Genomic DNA, 20,393 nt, shown 5'->3' on the forward strand with positions numbered 1-20,393 from the left:
TACTACTACTATTTCACACTATTCATATTGTGTTGTGAATGCGTTTTTAAACTGGGTCATTCTCTTATTTCTTAATGCATTTATATTTGGTCGTGTATAAATGTTAATTATTATTGTGGCCTATATATAATCTGGGTAGATTAACTTCATCATATGTATTAAGGCCAACATAATAATCATACTAATAAAAACCATTTATTTGTTATTTTTTTATTCGCATCACGAATTGTGTCTGTGTAATTTTCTCCAATTTTATCCATCTAACACTTCTGGTGGATCATAATATTTCTCCTGCAAGCAGTATCTAGTTTTGTACTGCTAGTGCCTAAGCTTCTGTGATATTACCAATGGAAGACTAGATCTTTAGGTAGATCCAGCCTTATGCCGGCAGTATCTAGTCTTCTGTAAGCAATATATGGAGTCTTCTGCACGCAGAATTTAGACTTTGGACAGCAATATCTCGATTTATATTAGTAGAGCCTAACTTTCTGTGATACTGCCAATACAACATCTTTTGGTAGATATAGCCTTTTGCCAGCAATATCTAGTCTTCTGCAAGCAGTATTTAGTCTTTTGCAAGCAGAATCTACTCTTTAGACAGTATTGTCTAGATTTCTGCTAGTAGTATCTAGTCAGGTACATTTCAAATGTTAAAATGTTGTCAAGAAATCCATAAACGTACTTGTAATTATTACAAAATGAGTGATGTAGATGTTACAGGTTATTAAAATTATCGTAAAGTCTATATGGTAGATGTTATTGCATGCAAAGTGAAAATAACCTAAAATCTTATCATTTTCGGTAGCTTGAGCATAAAATCCTTTTTATCTCAAGAACGGTTGGTATTAGAACTTTTAATAAAGAGTACCTTTTTTACTTAAGAATGATCGAGGAATCCAAAAATGTACTTGTAATCATTATATAATGAACGGTATGGATGTTACAGGTTATTAAATAAAGCTATATTAAAATCGTGGTTTTTGATGTTTTTAATACAAAATATTTTTTATCTCAAGAACGGTAGATGTTAGCAACTTTTACTAAAAGTACTTTTTTGTGTAAAACACATCAATTAATTCAAAAATGCATTTAAAATTATCATAAAATTAGTATAGTAGATATTGTTGGGTGCAAAGTGAAAATAACGCGAAATCTTATAATTTTCAGTAGTTTTAGCACAAAATCCTTTTTATCTAAAGAACGGTTAGTATTAGAACTTTTAATAAAGAGTCCCTTTTTCTCTAAAACTGTTCGAGGAATCCAAAAGTGTACTTGTAATTATTATATAATGAGCGGTGTAGATGTTACAGGTTATTAAATAAAGCTATATTAAAATTTCGTGGTTTTTGATGTTTTTAGTGCAAAATATTTTTTATCTCAAGAACGGTAGATGTTAGCAATTTTTACTAAAAGTACTTTTTTGTGTAAAATACCTTAATTAATTCAAAAATGCATTTAAAATTATCATAAAATTAGTATAGTAGATATTGTTGGGTGCAAAGTGAAAATAACGCGAAATCTTATAATTTTCAGTAGTTTTAGCACAAAATCCTTTTTATCTAAAGAACGGTTAGTATTAGAACTTTTAATAAAGAGTCCCTTTTTCTCTAAAACTGTTCGAGGAATCCAAAAGTGTACTTGTAATTATTATATAATGAGCGGTGTAGATGTTACAGGTTATTAAATAAAGCTATATTAAAATTTCGTGGTTTTTGATGTTTTTAGTACAAAATATTTTTTATCTCAAGAACGGTAGATGTTAGCAACTTTTACTAAAAGTACTTTTTTGTGTAAAATACTTCAATTAATTCAAAAATACATTTAAAATTGTCATAAAATAAGTATAGTAAATATTGTAGGATGCAAAGTGAAAATAACCCGAAATCTTATAATTTTCAGTAGCTTTAGTACAAAATCCTTTTTATCTAAAGAACGGTTAGATCTAGAACATTTAATAAAGAGTATCTTTTTTCCTTAAAAATGTCCACGGAATCCAAAAATGTACTTGTAATTATTATATAACGAGCGGTGTAGATGTTACAGATTATTAAATAAAGATATATTAAAATTTCGTGGTTTTTGATGTTTTTAGTACAAAATATTTTTTATCTCAAGAACGGTAGATGTTAGCAATTTTTACTAAAAGTACTTTTTTGTGTAAAATACCTCAATTAATTCAAAAATGTATTTAAAATTATCATAAAATCAGTATAGTAGATATTGTTGGGTGCAAAGTGAAAATAACCTGAAATCTTTTAATTTTCAGTATCTTTAGCACAAAATCCTTTTTATCTAAAGAACGATTAGATCTAGAACTTTTAATAAAGAGTACCTTTTTTCCTTAAAAACGTTCAAGGAATCCAAAAATGTACTTGTAATTATTATAGGATGAGCGGTGTAGATGATACAGGTTATTAAATAAAGCTATATTAAAATTTCGTGGTTTTTGATGTTTTTAGTACAAAATATTTTTTATCTCAAGAATGCTAGATGTTAGCAACTTTTACTAAAAGTACTTTTTTGTGTAAAACACCTCAATTAATTCAAAAATGCATTTAAAATTATCATATAATTAGTATAGTAGATGTTGTTGGGTGCAAAGTGAAAATAACTTGAAATCTTATCATTTTCAGTAGCTTTAGCACAAAATCCTTTTTATCTCAAGAACGGTTAGTATTAGAACTTTTAATAAAGAGTCCCTTTTTCTTTAAAACTGTTCGAGGAATCCAAAAATGTACTTGTAATTATTATATAATGAGCGGTGTAGATGCTAGAGGTTATTAAATAAAGCTATATTAAAATTTCGTGTTTTTTGATGTTTTTAGTACAAAATATTTTTTATCTCAAGAACGGTAGATGTTAGCAACTTTTAATAAAAGTACTTTTTTATGTAAAATACGTCAATTAATTCAAAAATGTATTTAAAATTATCATAAAATCAGTATAGTAGATATTGTTGGGTGCAAAGTGAAAATAACCGAAATCTTATAATTTTCAGTAGTTTTAGCACAAAATCCTTTTTATCTAAAGAACGGTTAGTATTAGAACATTTAATAAAGAGTACCTTTTTTCCTTAAAAACGTTGGAGGAATCCAAAAATGTACTTGTAATTATTATATAATGAGCGGTGTAGATGTTACAGGTTATTAAATAAAGCTGTATTAAAATTTCGTGGTTTTTGATGTTTTTAGTACAAAATATTTTTTATCTCAAGAACGCTAGATGTTAGCAACTTTTACTAAAAGTACTTTTTTGTGTAAAACACCTCAATTAATTCAAAAATGCATTTAAAATTAATATATAATTAGTATAGTAGATGTTGTTGGGTGCAAAGTGAAAATAACTTGAAATCTTATCATTTTCAGTAGCTTTAGCACAAAATCCTTTTTATCTCAAGAACGGTTAGTATTAGAACTTTTAATAAACAGTCCCTTTTTCTTTAAAACTGTTCGAGGAATCCAAAAATGTACTTGTAATTATTATATAATGAGCGGTGTAGATGCTAGAGGTTATTAAATAAAGCTATATTAAAATTTCGTGTTTTTTGATGTTTTTAGTACAAAATATTTTTTAACTCAAGAACGGTAGATGTTAGCAACTTTTAATAAAAGTACTTTTTTATGTAAAATACGTCAATTAATTCAAAAATGTATTTAAAATTATCATAAAATCAGTATAGTAGATATTGTTGGGTGCAAAGTGAAAATAACCGAAATCTTATAATTTTCAGTAGTTTTAGCACAAAATCCTTTTTATCTAAAGAACGGTTAGTATTAGAACATTTAATAAAGAGTACCTTTTTTCCTTAAAAACGTTGGAGGAATCCAAAAATGTACTTGTAATTATTATATAATGAGCGGTGTAGATGTTACAGGTTATTAAATAAAGCTGTATTAAAATTTCGTGGTTTTTGATGTTTTTAGTACAAAATATTTTTTATCTCAAGAACGCTAGATGTTAGCAACTTTTACTAAAAGTACTTTTTTGTGTAAAACACCTCAATTAATTCAAAAATGCATTTAAAATTAATATATAATTAGTATAGTAGATGTTGTTGGGTGCAAAGTGAAAATAACTTGAAATCTTATCATTTTCAGTAGCTTTAGCACAAAATCCTTTTTATCTCAAGAACGGTTAGTATTAGAACTTTTAATAAACAGTCCCTTTTTCTTTAAAACTGTTCGAGGAATCCAAAAATGTACTTGTAATTATTATATAATGAGCGGTGTAGATGCTAGAGGTTATTAAATAAAGCTATATTAAAATTTCGTGTTTTTTGATGTTTTTAGTACAAAATATTTTTTAACTCAAGAACGGTAGATGTTAGCAACTTTTAATAAAAGTACTTTTTTATGTAAAATACGTCAATTAATTCAAAAATGTATTTAAAATTATCATAAAATCAGTATAGTAGATATTGTTGGGTGCAAAGTGAAAATAACCGAAATCTTATAATTTTCAGTAGTTTTAGCACAAAATCCTTTTTATCTAAAGAACGGTTAGTATTAGAACATTTAATAAAGAGTACCTTTTTTCCTTAAAAACGTTGGAGGAATCCAAAAATGTACTTGTAATTATTATATAATGAGCGGTGTAGATGTTACAGGTTATTAAATAAAGCTATATTAAAATGTCGTGGTTTTTGATGTTTTTAGTACAAAATATTTTTTATCTCAAGAACGCTAGATGTTAGCAACTTTTACTAAAAGTACTTTTTTGTGTAAAACACCTCAATTAATTCAAAAATGCATTTAAAATTATCATATAATTAGTATAGTAGATGTTGTTGGGTGTAAAGTGAAAATAACTTGAAATCTTATCATTTTCAGTAGCTTTAGCACAAAATCCTTTTTATCTCAAGAACGGTTAGTATTAGAATTTTTAATAAAGAGTCCCTTTTTCTTTAAAACTGGTCGAGGAATCCAAAAATGTACTTGTAATTATTATATGATGAGCGGTGTAGATGTTACAAGTTATGAAATAAAGATATATTAAAATTTCATGGTTTTTGATGTTTTTAGTACAAAATATTTTTTATCTCAAGAACGGTAAATGTTAGCAAGTTTTACTAAAAGTACTTTTTTGTGTAAAATACCTCAATTAATCCAAAAATGTATTTAACATTATCGTAAAGTCGGCATGGTAGATGTTGTTGGATTCAAAGCGACAATAACCTAAAATTTAACATTTTTCAGTAGTTTTAACACAAAATCCTTTTTATCTCAAGAACGGTTAGTGTTAGAACGTTTAATAAAGAGTACCTTTTTTACTTAAGAATGACCAAGGAATCCAAAAACGTACTTGTAATTATGATATAATAAGCGGCGTAGATGTTACAGATTATTAAATAAAGCTATATTAAAATTTCGTGGTTTTTGATGTTTTTTAAAATATTTTTTATCTCGAGAACGGTAGATATTAGCAATTTTCACTACGAGTACTTTTTTGTGTAAAACACCTCTATTAATTCAAAAATGTACCAAAAATTTCAATAAAAACCAAGGAGCAGATGTTGCTTGCCGTAGAGTGAAATTTAGTCTTTTTAAGACAAAATCTTTTTTAGCTCGAACTCAGTTAGCGTTAAAAATCGTATAAAAAGCAATCTTATAGTTTATAAAGTCGCTTTTAAATCAATAAGTGCTGGCACGTTTTTTTCCCTTCCTAAAATTAATTTTTATCCTTTGCTGGTTCCGTTAAAGGTGATTAAACAAGTAAAAAAGTAGCAGTAACAAAAAACTTTGTAAAGTCACGATTCTCCGATAGAAACTTAAAATCTGTTCAGGATTCTTGGAGAAAGTACAATACCTCGAGGTGCTGAACTTACGGGTACAATAAAATGTCAATTCAGCACGTTTTATTAAAAAAAATCTGGAGAAAAGATTATTTACTTTTCGACGAAATTATTTAAATTAAATTTGAGTTTCAAAGGATTTGAACGAATATTACTTATTAAATTAATGTACTCGTCTTCTCGCCGTTTTAATATTAATAATCCTTTCAAAGCCGTTTCGTATCTTCATAAATGCTAGAAGGGGTACTTTATTTGATCGCAGAAAATAGTTGGAATGCAATAAGTTTTTATGAAAAAATTGTAATTTCATGATAAAAACATTTTCAATTATTTTTCTTTTGAGTTAGATTAATGATAGAGAAAATCCCTCAAAATTGAATATCCACTTTCTTTAGTTCCAAGCTATCAACAAGCATGTTTCACCCCAATCAAGAAGAGAGTCCTCCATTTGTTACTGAGACAGTAATAGATGAAACCAAATCTTCCCCTAAAAATCTTAGGGTTGCGCCCCATTAACCATGACTTGCAAAGTACTTCGATTTTAGACATCTTGATAATACCCATGATATGTGAAAATAATATTTGAAATACAAACAATGTCATTTTCAATGTCATAATTATATCGTAACTCAAATTGGTCAAAATTAAAAGTGATTAATAGAATAAAAATGTTTTGAAACTTGCCACACAAATGTATAATCCATGTTTAAAATTCTTAGATGATGTCATCCCTCCTCAAGAAAATGAAGCGTACGTTCAACCACCTTCTTTAACATCGTTTTTTGTTGGGGCTTTTATTGGAACTATATTTGGATCATGATGTACGTAAGGATGTTGATGAAAATGAATACAGATCAAACGATGCAACGATTACCATAAAATCCTTTTTATCTCAAGAACGGTTAGTATTAGAACTTTTAATAAAGAGTACCTTTTTTAATTAAGAATGATCGAGGAATTCAAAAATGTACTTGTAATTATTATATAATGAGCGGTGTAGATGTTACAGGTTATTAAATAAAGCTATTAAAATTTCGTGTTTTTAGTACAAAATATTTTTTATCTCAAGAACGGTAAATGTTAGCAATTTTTACTAAAAGTACTTTTTTGTGTAAAACACCTCAATTAATTCAAAAATGCATTTAAAATTATAATATAATTAGTATAGTAGATATTGTTGGGTGCAAAGTGAAAATAACCCGAAATCTTATAATTTTCAGTATCTTTAGCACAAAATCCTTTTTATCTAAAGAACGGTTAGTATTACAACGTTTAATAAAGAGTCCCTTTTTCTTTAAAACTGTTCGAGGAATCCAAAAATGTACTTGTAATTATTATATAATGAACGGTATGGATGTTACAGGTTATTAAATAAAGCTATATTAAAATTTCGTAGTTTTTGATGTTTTTAGTACAAAATATTTTTTATCTCAAGAACGGTAAATGTTAGCAATTTTTACTAAAAGTACTTTTTTGTGTAAAATACCTCAATTAATTCAAAAATGTATTTAAAATTATCACAAAATCAGTATAGTAGATATTGTTGGGTGCAAAATGAAAATAACCAGAAATCTTATAATTTTCGGTAGCTTTAACACAAAATCCTTTTTATCTAAAGAACGGTTAGTATTAGAACTTTTAATAAAGAGTACCTTTTTTCCTTAAAAATGTTCGAGGAATCCAAAAATGTACTTGTAATTATTATATAATGAGCGGTATAGATGTTACAGGTTATTAAATAAAGCTATATTAAAATTTCGTGTTTTTTGATGTTTTTAGTACAAAATATTTTTTATCTCAAGAACGGTAGATGTTAGCAACTTTTACTAAAAGTACTTTTTTGTGTAAAACACCTCAATTAATTTAAAAATGCATTTAAAATTATAATATAATTAGTATAGTAGATGTTGTTGGGTGCAAAGTGAAAATAACCCGAAATCTTATAATTTTCAGTATCTTTAGCACAAAATCCTTTTTATCTAAAGAACGGTTAGTATTACAACGTTTAATAAAGAGTCCCTTTTTCTTTAAAACTGTTCGAGGAATCCAAAAATGTACTTGTAATTATTATATAATGAACGGTATGGATGTTACAGGTTATTAAATAAAGCTATATTAAAATTTCGTGGTTTTTGATGTTTTTAGTACAAAATATTTTTTATCTCAAGAACGGTAAATGTTAGCAATTTTTACTAAAAGTACTTTTTTGTGTAAAATACCTCAATTAATTCAACAATGTATTTAAAATTATCACAAAATCAGTATAGTATATATTGTTGGGTGCAAAATGAAAATAACCCGAAATCTTATAATTTTCAGTATCTTTAGCACAAAATCCTTTTTATCTAAAGAACGGTTAGTATTACAACGTTTAATAAAGAGTCCCTTTTTCTTTAAAACTGTTCGAGGAATCCAAAAATGTACTTGTAATTATTATATAATGAACGGTATGGATGTTACAGGTTATTAAATAAAGCTATATTAAAATTTCGTGGTTTTTGATGTTTTTAGTACAAAATATTTTTTATCTCAAGAACGGTAAATGTTAGCAATTTTTACTAAAAGTACTTTTTTGTGTAAAATACCTCAATTAATTCAAAAATGTATTTAAAATTATCACAAAATCAGTATAGTAGATATTGTTGGGTGCAAAGTGAAAATAACCCGAAATCTTTTAATTTTCAATATCTTTAGCACAAAATCCTTTTTATCTAAAGAACGGTTAGTATTACAACGTTTAATAAAGAGTCCCTTTTTCTTTAAAACTGTTCGAGGAATCCAAAAATGTACTTGTAATTATTATATAATGAACGGTATGGATGTTACAGGTTATTAAATAAAGCTATATTAAAATTTCGTGGTTTTTGATGTTTTTAGTACAAAATATTTTTTATCTCAAGAACGGTAAATGTTAGCAATTTTTACTAAAAGTACTTTTTTGTGTAAAATACCTCAATTAATTCAAAAATGTATTTAAAATTATCACAAAATCAGTATAGTATATATTGTTGGGTGCAAAATGAAAATAACCCGAAATCTTATAATTTTCAGTATCTTTAGCACAAAATCCTTTTTATCTAAAGAACGGTTAGTATTACAACGTTTAATAAAGAGTCCCTTTTTCTTTAAAACTGTTCGAGGAATCCAAAAATGTACTTGTAATTATTATATAATGAACGGTATGGATGTTACAGGTTATTAAATAAAGCTATATTAAAATTTCGTGGTTTTTGATGTTTTTAGTACAAAATATTTTTTATCTCAAGAACGGTAAATGTTAGCAATTTTTACTAAAAGTACTTTTTTGTGTAAAATACCTCAATTAATTCAAAAATGTATTTAAAATTATCACAAAATCAGTATAGTAGATATTGTTGGGTGCAAAGTGAAAATAACCCGAAATCTTATAATTTTCAGTATCTTTAGCACAAAATCCTTTTTATCTAAAGAACGGTTAGTATTACAACGTTTAATAAAGAGTCCCTTTTTCTTTAAAACTGTTCGAGGAATCCAAAAATGTACTTGTAATTATTATATAATGAACGGTATGGATGTTACAGGTTATTAAATAAAGCTATATTAAAATTTCGTGGTTTTTGATGTTTTTAGTACAAAATATTTTTTATCTCAAGAACGGTAAATGTTAGCAATTTTTACTAAAAGTACTTTTTTGTGTAAAATACCTCAATTAATTCAAAAATGTATTTAAAATTATCACAAAATCAGTATAGTAGATATTGTTGGGTGCAAAGTGAAAATAACCCGAAATCTTTTAATTTTCAATATCTTTAGCACAAAATCCTTTTTATCTAAAGAACGGTTAGTATTAGAACTTTTAATAAAGAGTACCTTTTTTCCTTAAAAATGTTCGAGGAATCCAAAAATGTACTTGTAATTATTATATAATGAGCGGTGTAGATGTTACAGGTTATTAAATAAAGCTATATTAAAATTTCGTGTTTTTTGATGTTTTTAGTACAAAATATTTTTTATCTCAAGAACGGTAGATGTTAGCAACTTTTACTAAAAGTACTTTCTTGTGTAAAATACCTTAATTAATTCAAAAATGTATTTAAAATTATCATAAAATCAGTATAGTAGATATTGTTGGGTGCAAAATGAAAATAACCCGAAATCTTATAATTTTCGGTAGCTTTAGCACAAAATCCTTTTTATCTAAAGAGCGGTTAGTATTAGAACTTTTAATAAAGAGTCCCTTTTTCTTTAAAACTGTTCGAGGAATCCAAAAATGTACTTGTAATTATTATATAATGAGCGGTGTAAATGTTACAGGTTATTAAATAAAGCTATATTAAAATTTCGTAGTTTTTTATGTTTTTAGTACAAAATGTTTTTTATCTCAAGAACGGTAGATGTTAGCAACTTTTACTAAAAGTACTTTTTTGTGTAAAATACCTCAATTAATTCAAAAATGTATTTAAAATTATCATAAAATCAGTATAGTAGATATTGTTGGGTGCAAAGTGAAAATAACCCGAAATCTTTTAATTTTCAGTATCTTTAGCACAAAATCCTTTTTATCTAAAGAACGGTTAGATCTAGAACTTTTAATAAAGAGTACCTTTTTTCCTTAAAAACGTTCAACGACTTGCAAAGTACTTCGATTTTAGACATCTTGATAATACCCATGATATGTGAAAATAATATTTGAAATACAAACAATGACATTTTCAATGTCATAATTATAACGTAACTCAAATTGGTCAAAATTAAAAGTGATTAATAGAATAAAAATGTTTTGAAACTTGCCACACAAATGTATAATCCATGTTTAAAATTCTTAGATGATGTCATCCCTCCTCAAGAAAATGAAGCGTACGTTCAACCACCTTCCTTAACATCGTTTTTTGTTGGGGCTTTTATTGGAACTATATTTGGATGGGCCATAAAGCGTTTGAACGAAACCGTTATTTTTCTAATTGGATTTTTTATCATGATGTACGTAAGAATGTTGATGAAAATGAATACAGATCAAACGATGCAAAGATTTGTTGCTCCAATTCAATCGGTTCTGGATACCTTAAATTGTCAGATGTGTTGTTTAACACACGGCCACGTTAATTTTAAACATTGTAATCCAACTTTTACAACAACCTTTCTGGGAGCTTTTCTTATGGGATTTTCATACCAAGTTGTACCGAAGACATTCGCAAGCCTCGCTTGTCAAAATGAATAAATTATTAAAACACTTTTATTAATATAACGAAAATAATTAAACCATTTTATTAAAGTAAAAATGAAATTATATTTATTTATTAATTTTATCAGCTCGTTTTAATTATCACCTAAAAATAACTTTGACCTGTTTTTATATCGTTATAAACAAGGTCGAATTATGTAATAAAAGATTATTTTTTATTTGCAAATATAACCTCACTTTTAATCATAGTTATGTTTGGTTTTAAAAAAATTTAAGTAAACAAAGAATCTAAAAATTCACTTTTGTAAATTTGGCATCAACAGCTACGTTGTGTACTTAACAAACCATTTGTTGTTTCTTTATGTTGCCAAGAAGGTAATAAGTTGTGTAAAAATAATTTTTTTGTTGCTTGCAAACCACTATTGCGTGTATAAATTAAAATTTGAGTTATTATTGCACTTATAACGCGTGTTCAGTGTAATAAGATACCAACGGCTGCTGCACTTTTTTCTAAAGTCGTTGACCGATCGATGACTTTGCGTTTTGCAGCTTATAAGCGAATTCAAAAGAAATTCTTAATGTAAACATTGAATAAACTAAATTAAAATGCACAAAAAAACATTGAAATGAAGTTGTTTATTTTTTTTATACCACAGCAAATAGGTTTTAACATAATTTATCCCACCACCATTAAGTTAATGGCAAGTAGCGCAATAAGAATATCATGTTCCTTTAATTAAAATTTATTGAATCAATTTGTAAAATATCTTCTATTTAATTAGCCATATTTATAAATCAAAAAAAAATACGTTCGTCATTGAAAGAATGCGAATTTGGAAAATTTTTAACATACATTATGTAAAAAAACACTGTAATTAAAATAGTATTAACGCACATGAAAACACATGAATCAGAATAATTGGGTTAATTAAATAATTACTCAGGTGGAAATTAAAATAACTACGAAATTACAGGATAAAAAACGGATTTAATTCTTATCAATTAAAATTAACACAGAAATAGAAGTGGATAATTACTTAATCCCTCTGCACGTGTAAATATTTCAAAGCTTTATCGGAAAGCACTTGATGAGGAAAACTCGTTTAACCCAAGGTTAGTCATGAATACCAAATTTAAATTTTATTTTTAGGGGATATCTCAAAAACTAATCGAGATATCATGATGAAATATATAGCATTTTAAAGAGAATTTAATGTTGTTTTAATGTAGTAAGAATAAATTTTTAATTTTCATTAATTTGGTTCAAATGATTTTTTAAATCAAACCTTGTTTATTAATACTTGTTAAAAATTGAGCGAAAAGACCAAAATTAAAAGAGTCCTATCTCAAAAACAATATGAGATATCTCAATGAAATATGGAGCATTTTAACACAAATTTAATCAAGATTTATCATATCAAATATAATTTCTTATTTCCCATAATCTTCGTTGTAACGATTTTTTTAATCCAACTCTGCATGCTAATCATAATATTAGGAGAAATCAAAATTTTAAATAATTGTATCTCAAAAACTAAGCGAGATATCATGATGAAATATATAGTATTTTAAAGACAATTTAATGTTGTTTTAATTTAGTAAGAATAAATTTTTAATTTTTATTAATTTGGTTCAAATGATTTTTTAAATTAAACCTTGTTTATTAATATTTGTTAAAAATTGAGCGAAAAGATTAAAATGAAAAGAGTCCTATCTCAAAAACAATATGAGATATCTCAATGAAATATGAAGCATTTTAACACAAATTTAATCAAGATTTATCATATCAAAAATAATTTCTTATTTCCCATAATCTTCGTTGTAACGATTTTTTTAATCCAACTCTGCATGCTAATCATAATATTAGGACAAATCAAAATTTTAAATAAACATATCTCAAAAACTAAGCGAGATATCATGTTGAAATAAAAAGCATTTTAAAGACAATTTAATGTAGTTTTAATGCACCAAGAATGAATTTTTAATTTTCATTAATTTGGTTCAAATGATTTTTTAAATCAAACCCTGTTTATTAATACTTGTTAAAAATTGAGCGAAAAGATCAAAATTAAAAGAGTCCTATCTCAAAAACAATATGAGATATCTCAATGAAATATGAAGCATTTTAACACAAATTTAATCAAGATTTATCATATCAAAAATAATTTCTTATTTCCCATAATCTTCTTTGTAACGATTTTTTTAATCCAACTTTGCATGCTAATCATAATATTAGGAGAAATCAAAATTTTAAATAATCGTATCTCAAAAACTAAGCGAGATATCATGATGAAATATATAGCATTTTAAAGACAATTTAATGTTGTTTTAATTTAGTAAGAATAAATTTTTAATTTTCATTAATTTGATTCAAATGATTTTTTAAATCAAACCCTGTTTATTAATACTTGTTAAAAATTTTGCGAAAAGATCAAAATTAAAAGAGTCCTATCTCAAAAACAATATGAGATATCTCAATGAAATATGTAGCATTTTAACACAAATTTAATCAAGATTTATCATATCAAAAATAATTTCTTATTTCCCATAATCTTCATTGTAACGATTTTTTTAATCCAACTCTGCATGCTAATCATAATATTAGGAGAAATCAAAATTTTAAATAATCGTATCTCAAAAACTAAGCGAGATATCATAATGAAATAAAAAGCATTTTAAAGACAATTTAATGTAGTTTTAATGTACGAAGAATGAATTTTTAATTTTCATTAAATTGGTTCAAATGATTTTTTAAATCAAACCTTGTTTATTAATATTTGTTAAAAATTGAGCGAAAAGACTAAAATTAAAAGACTCCTATCTTAAAAAGTATGTGAGATATCTCAATGAAATATGTAGCATTTTAACATGAATTTAATCAAGATTTATCATATCAAAAATAATTTCTTATTATCCATAATCTTCTTTGTAATGATTTTTTTAATCCAACTCTCCACGCTAATCATAATATTTGGAGAAATCAAAATTTTAAATAATCGTATCTCAAAAACTAAGCGAGATATCATGTTGAAATAAAAAGCATTTTAAAGACAATTTAATGTAGTTTTAATGTACGAAGAATGATTTTTTAATTTTCATTAATTTGGTTCATATTATTTTTTAAATCAAACCCTGTTTATTAATACTTGTTAAAAATTGAGCGAAAAGATCAAAATTAAAAGAGTCCTATCTCAAAAACAATATGAGATATCTCAATGAAATATGAAGCATTTTAACACAAATTTAATCAAGATTTATCATATCAAAAATAATTTCTTATTTTCCATAATCTTCGTTGTAATGATTTTTTTAATCCAACTCTGCATGCTAATCATAATATTAGGAGAAATCAAAATTTTAAATAATCGTATCTCAAAAACTAAGCGAGATATCATGATGAAATATATAGCATTTTAAAGACAATTTAATGTTGCTTTAATGTTGTAAGAATAAATTTTTAAGTTCATATTATTTTTTAAATTAAACCTTGTTTATTATTACTTGTTAAAAATTGAGCGAAAATACCAAAATTAAAAGAGTCCTATCTCAAAAACAATATGAGATATCTCAATGAAATATGAAGCATTTTAACACAAATTTAATCAAGATTAATCATGTCAAAAATAATTTTTTATTTCCCATAATCTTCATTGTAAGGATTTTTTTAATCCAACTCTTCATGCTAATCATAATATTAGGAGAAATCAAAATTTTAAATAATCGTATCTCAAAAACTAAGCGAGATATCTTGATGAAATATATAGTATTTTAAAGACAATTTAATGTAGTTTTAATGTAGTAAGAATGATTTTTTAATTTTCATTAATTTGGTTCAAATGATTTTTTTAAATCAAACCCTGTTTATTAATACTTGTTAAAAATTGAACGAAAAGACCAAAATTAAAAGTTCCTATCTCAAAAACAATATGAGATATCTCAATGAAATATGAAGCATTTTAACACAAATTTAATCAAGATTTATCATATCAAAAATAATTTTTTATTTCCAATAATCTTCATTGTAACGATTTTTTTAATCCAACTCTGCATGCTAAACATAATATTTGGAGAAATTAAAATTTTAAGTAATCGTATCTCAAAAACTAAGCGAGATATCATGATGAAATATATACCATTTTAAAGATAATTTATTATAGTTTTAATGTACCAAGAATGAATTTTTAATTTTCATTAATTTGGTTCAAATGATTTTTTAAATTAAACCTTGTTTATTAATATTTGTTAAAAATTGAGCGAAAAGACCAAAATTAAAAGAGTCCTATCTCAAAAACAATATGAAATATATCAATGAAATATGAAGCATTTTAACACAAATTTAATCAAGATTTATCATATCAAAAATAATTTCTTATTTCCCATAATCTTCGTTGTAACGATTTTTTTAATCCAACTCTGCATGCTAAACATAATATTTGGAGAAATTAAAATTTTAAATAATCGTATCTCAAAAACTAAGCGAGATATCATGATGAAATATATAGCATTTTAAAGACAATTTAGTGTTGCTTTAATGTAGTAAGAATCATTTTTTAATTTTCATTAATTTGGTTCAAATGATTTTTTAAATTAAACCTTGTTTATTAATACTTGTTAAAAATTGAGCGAAAAGACCAAAATTAAAAGAGTCCTATCTCAAAAACAATATGAGATATCTCAATGAAATATGAAGCATTTTAACACAAATTTAATCAAGATTTATCATATCAAAAATAATTTCTTATTTCCAATAATCTTCGTTGTAACGATTTTTTTAATCCAACTCTGCATGTTAGTCACAATATTTGGAGAAATTAAAATTTTAAATAATCGTATCTCAAAAACCAAGCGATATATCATAATGAAATATATAGCATTTTAAAGACAATTTAATGTTGTTTTAATGTAGTAAGAATAAATTTTTAATTTTCATTAATTCGGTTCATATTATTTTTTAAATCAAACCCTGTTTATTAATACTTGTTAAAAATTGAGCGAAAAGACCAAAATTAAAAGAGTCCTATCTCAAAAACAATATGAGATATCTCAATGAAATATGTGGCATTTTAACACAAATTTAATCAAGATTTATCATGTCAAAAATAATTTCTTATTTCCAATAATCTTCATTGTAACGATTTTTTTAATCCAACTCTGCATGCTAATCATAATATTAGGAGAAATCAAAATTTTAAATAATCGTATCTCAAAAACTAAGCGAGATATCATGATGAAATAAAAAGCATTTTAAAGCCAATTTAATGTAGTTTTAATGCACCAAGAATGAATTTTTAATTTTCATTAATTTGGTTCAAATGATTTTTTGAATTAAACCTTGTTTATTAATACTTGTTAAAAATTGAGCGAAAAGACCAAAATTAAAAGAGTCCTATCTCAAAAACAATATGAGATATCTCAATGAAATATGAAGCATTTTAACACAAATTTAATCAAGATTTATCATATCAAAAATAATTTCTTATTTCCCATAATCTTCATTGTAACGATTTTTTTAATACAACTCTGCATGCTAAACATAATATTTGGAGAAATTAAAATTTTAAATAATCGTATCTCAAAAACTAAGCGAGATATCATAATGAAATAAAAAGCATTTTAAAGCCAATTTAATGTAGTTTTAATATACCAAGAATGAATTTTTAATTTTCTTTAATTTGGTTTAAATGATTTTTTAAATCAAACCCTGTTTATTAATACTTGTTAAAAATTGAGCGAAAAGATCAAAATTAAAAGAGTCCTATCTCAAAAACAATATGAGATATCTCAATGAAATATGAAGCATTTTAACACAAATTTAATCAAGATTTATCATATCAAAAATAATTTCTTATTTCCAATAATCTTCGTTGTAACGATTTTTTTAATCCAACTCTGCATGCTAATCATAATATTAGGAGAAATCAAAATTTTAAATAATCGTATCTCAAAAACTAAGCGAGATATCATAATGAAATAAAAAGCATTTTAAAGACAATTTAATGTTATTTTAAAGCACCAAGAATGAATTTTTAATTTTCATTAATTTGGTTCAAATGATTTTTTAAATTAAACCCTGTTTATTAATACTTGTTAAAAATTGAGCGAAAAGACCAAAATTAAAAGAGTCCTATCTCAAAAACAATATGAGATATCTCAATGAAATATGAAGCATTTTAACACAAATTTAATCAAGATTTATCATATCAAAAATAATTTCTTATTTCCAATAATCTTCGTTGTAACGATTTTTTTAATCCAACTCTGCATACTAATCATAATATTAGGAGAAATCAAAATTTTAAATAATCGTATCTCAAAAACTAAGCGAGATATCATGATGAAATATATAGCATTTTAAAGACAATTTAATGTTGTTTTAATTTGGTTCATATTATTTTTTAAATTAAACCTTGTTTATTAATACTTGTTAAAGATTGAGAGAAAAGACCAAAATTAAAAGAGTCCTATCTCAAAAACAATATGAGATATCTCAATGAAATATGAAGCATTTTAACACAAATTTAATCAAGATTAATCATGTCAAAAATAATTTCTTATTTCCAATAATCTTCATTGTAACGATTTTTTTAATCCAACTCTGCATGCTAATCATAATATTAGGAGAAATCAAAATTTTAAATAATCGTATCTCAAAAACTAAGCGAGATATCATGATGAAATATATAGCATTTTAAAGACAATTCAATATTGTTTTAATGTAGTGAGAATAAATTTTTAATTTTCATTAATTTGGTTCAAATGATTTTTTAAATCAAACCCTGTTTATTAATACTTGTTAAAAATTGAGCGAAAAGACCAAAATTAAAAGAGTCCTATCTCAAAAACAATATGAGATATCTCAATGAAATATGAAGCATTTTAACACAAATTTAATCAAGATTAATCATATCAAAAATAATTTCTTATTTCCCATAATCTTCATTGTAAGGATTTTTTTAATCCAACTCTGCATGCTAGTCATAACATTTTTAGAAATCAAAATTTTAAATAATCGTATCTCAAAAACTAAACGAGATATCATGATGAAATATATAGCATTTTAAAGACAATTTAATGTTGTTTTAATGTAGTAAGAATGATTTTTTAATTTTCATTAATTTGGTTCAAATGATTTTTTAAATTAAACCTTGTTTATTAATACTTGTTAAAAATTGAGCGAAAAGATCAAAATTAAAAGAGTCCTATCTCAAAAACAATATGAGGTATCTCAATGAAATATGAAGCATTTTAACACAAATTTAATCAAGATTAATCATATCAAAAATAATTTCTTATTTCCAATAATCTTCGTTGTAATGATTTTTTTAATACAACTCTGCATGCTAATCATAATATTAGGAGAAATCAAAATTTTAAATAATCGTATCTCAAAAACTAAGCGAGATATCATGATGAAATATATAGCATTTTAAAGATAATTTAATATAGTTTTAATGTACCAAGAATGAATTTTTAATTTTCATTAATTTGGTTCAAATGATTTTTTAAATCAAACCCTGTTTATTAATACTTGTTAAAAATTGAGAGATCAAAATTAAAAGAGTCCTATCTCAAAAACAATATGAGATATCTCAATGAAATATGAAGCATTTTAACACAAATTTAATCAAGATTTATCATATCAAAAATAATTTCTTATTTCCCATAATCTTCGTTGTAATGATTTTTTTAATCCAACTTTGCATGCTAATCATAATATTAGGAGAAATCAATCGTATCTCAAAAACTAAGCGAGATATCATGTTGAAATAAAAAGCATTTTAAAGCCAATTTAATGTAGTTTTAATATACCAAGAATGAATTTTTAATTTTCATTATTTTGGTTACAATGATTTATCAAAGTTAGTAATTAAATTTTGTCTTAAATTATGTCTTTCTTTTAATGCTCCCAGGATAATCTCAAAAATAACAAATCATATTTAATATATTACAAATTCTTAATATAAATTAAACATTGCTAATATTGTGGGGAAACCTAATACAAAAGCAAACTTATTAAAACAAAATTTGTTAATTAATTTAATTTATCTTCAAAGCCACATGATATGTATTTTCAATGGATATAGAAATTTCGTAGTATCACGAAAATTTAATCCATAAACCAAACCTGTTTGTTGCGTTAAACTTGTAATACGAGATAACTTGATAGATTCATTTACATATAACCAATAATTTTAGTTTTTATGATTAAATTATAGGTTACATCTTACCTAAGGTAAATTGCAGGCTATTTTGAGGTAATTCTAGATAATAACTTGTGTTATTCGCGAATTTCGATTAAAACGACATTTACATAAATACAATTTGAATTAATTAACGAAAGAATACGTAAACAGAGATATAAATAAATGTTAAAATGTGATCTCCAGATGTGCAGGTTTTGAATAAACTTGTTTACTTAGGAAAAGTGTCAACATAACAAAAAGAATTAAATTGAATCAATTTTGGAAATCTTTTAATAATAACATTTGATAATTCCATTACAAAGTAGTTCGTGGTACAATTTTAGATAAATCTTTAATTGCATTTGAATAACATACACACGATTTTGTTTACTCTTGTTTATCACATACTAACTAATTCATTCGAAGGTCATTTCTTCTTATTTATTATTATTACGAATTTAAAAACTAATATTAAATTTAATTTAAATTAAAATTTGATTCTCACCAACCTGAGTTAAATCCGGTGTTTTGTGTATGATCAAAGCGAAGCGATGAAACAAATGTTGTCCGTGGATAAACTTTAAATTCGGAAAAAGCTTTCCTAAACTAGTTAATCCATGAACTCGATAAATAATCATAATGCCGGTAATCTCTCGTAACTCCGGAAATGAAATTCCATTATAATCATCCGAGGTCGCTTTATCGATAAGAACGATCTCTAAATCTCCAACTATCACTTCACAACCCCGCAATTCCTCAATAAGATTCGTTATTTTATAACGAATTTTCACGTCGTGACAATATTTCGGTCTGGCCATCACCAATGAACAACTTATTAATGGTAAAAAAGCGCACAATAATAACGCACAAAGACCGAAATTAAATATGCACATTATGGACACATGCTTTTCGCGTGCTGTTCGACTTGTGACTGAAGTTGCGATGTTTTCGCAAGTATTTCTATGTAGAGATATCGATAGCTTTGCTTGCAATTTCGATAGGATATGCGAAATTCTTCGTTGATTCAACGAAATCGACACCAACTAATTAAATCAATATTCTTGTATTTTATGCTGACTGTTCGTTATTGGTTGTTTTGAGCAGGTGTAAACTATTTCAAAAAACTTAGTGGATACGATTTTTGCCAACACAACAATTTTAACGTTTTCTGTATCAGTAAAAATTGTGTTGTACATATATAGCACGTTCTGACAAGTTTATATCTTCAATAAATTTATTTTTAAATTGTTGATAACCA

The 20,393-nt window shown here is 25.3% G+C and overlaps 1 protein-coding gene across 4 annotated transcripts in view; it reads right to left on the reverse strand.

The window, feature by feature from the left end:
- The window catches only part of LOC111425015 (insulin-like growth factor 1 receptor), a 137,222-nt gene that overhangs the window by 55,098 nt on the left and 61,731 nt on the right, over nucleotides 1-20,393 (reverse strand). Inside the window, exon 1 of one of the 4 annotated variants that reach the window (XM_023058766.2) lies at nucleotides 19,645-20,063. The exons of the other annotated variants lie outside the window; for them this stretch is intronic. Coding sequence (XP_022914534.2) covers nucleotides 19,645-20,028 — 384 coding nt within the window. The 5' untranslated portion in view covers nucleotides 20,029-20,063. Of the gene's footprint in view, nucleotides 1-19,644; nucleotides 20,064-20,393 lie in introns of those variants that run through there. 4 annotated transcript variants of the gene reach the window in all.

Source organism: Onthophagus taurus, chromosome 11, assembly GCF_036711975.1.
Source record: "Onthophagus taurus isolate NC chromosome 11, IU_Otau_3.0, whole genome shotgun sequence".
NCBI classification, from domain to species: domain Eukaryota; kingdom Metazoa; phylum Arthropoda; class Insecta; order Coleoptera; family Scarabaeidae; genus Onthophagus; species Onthophagus taurus.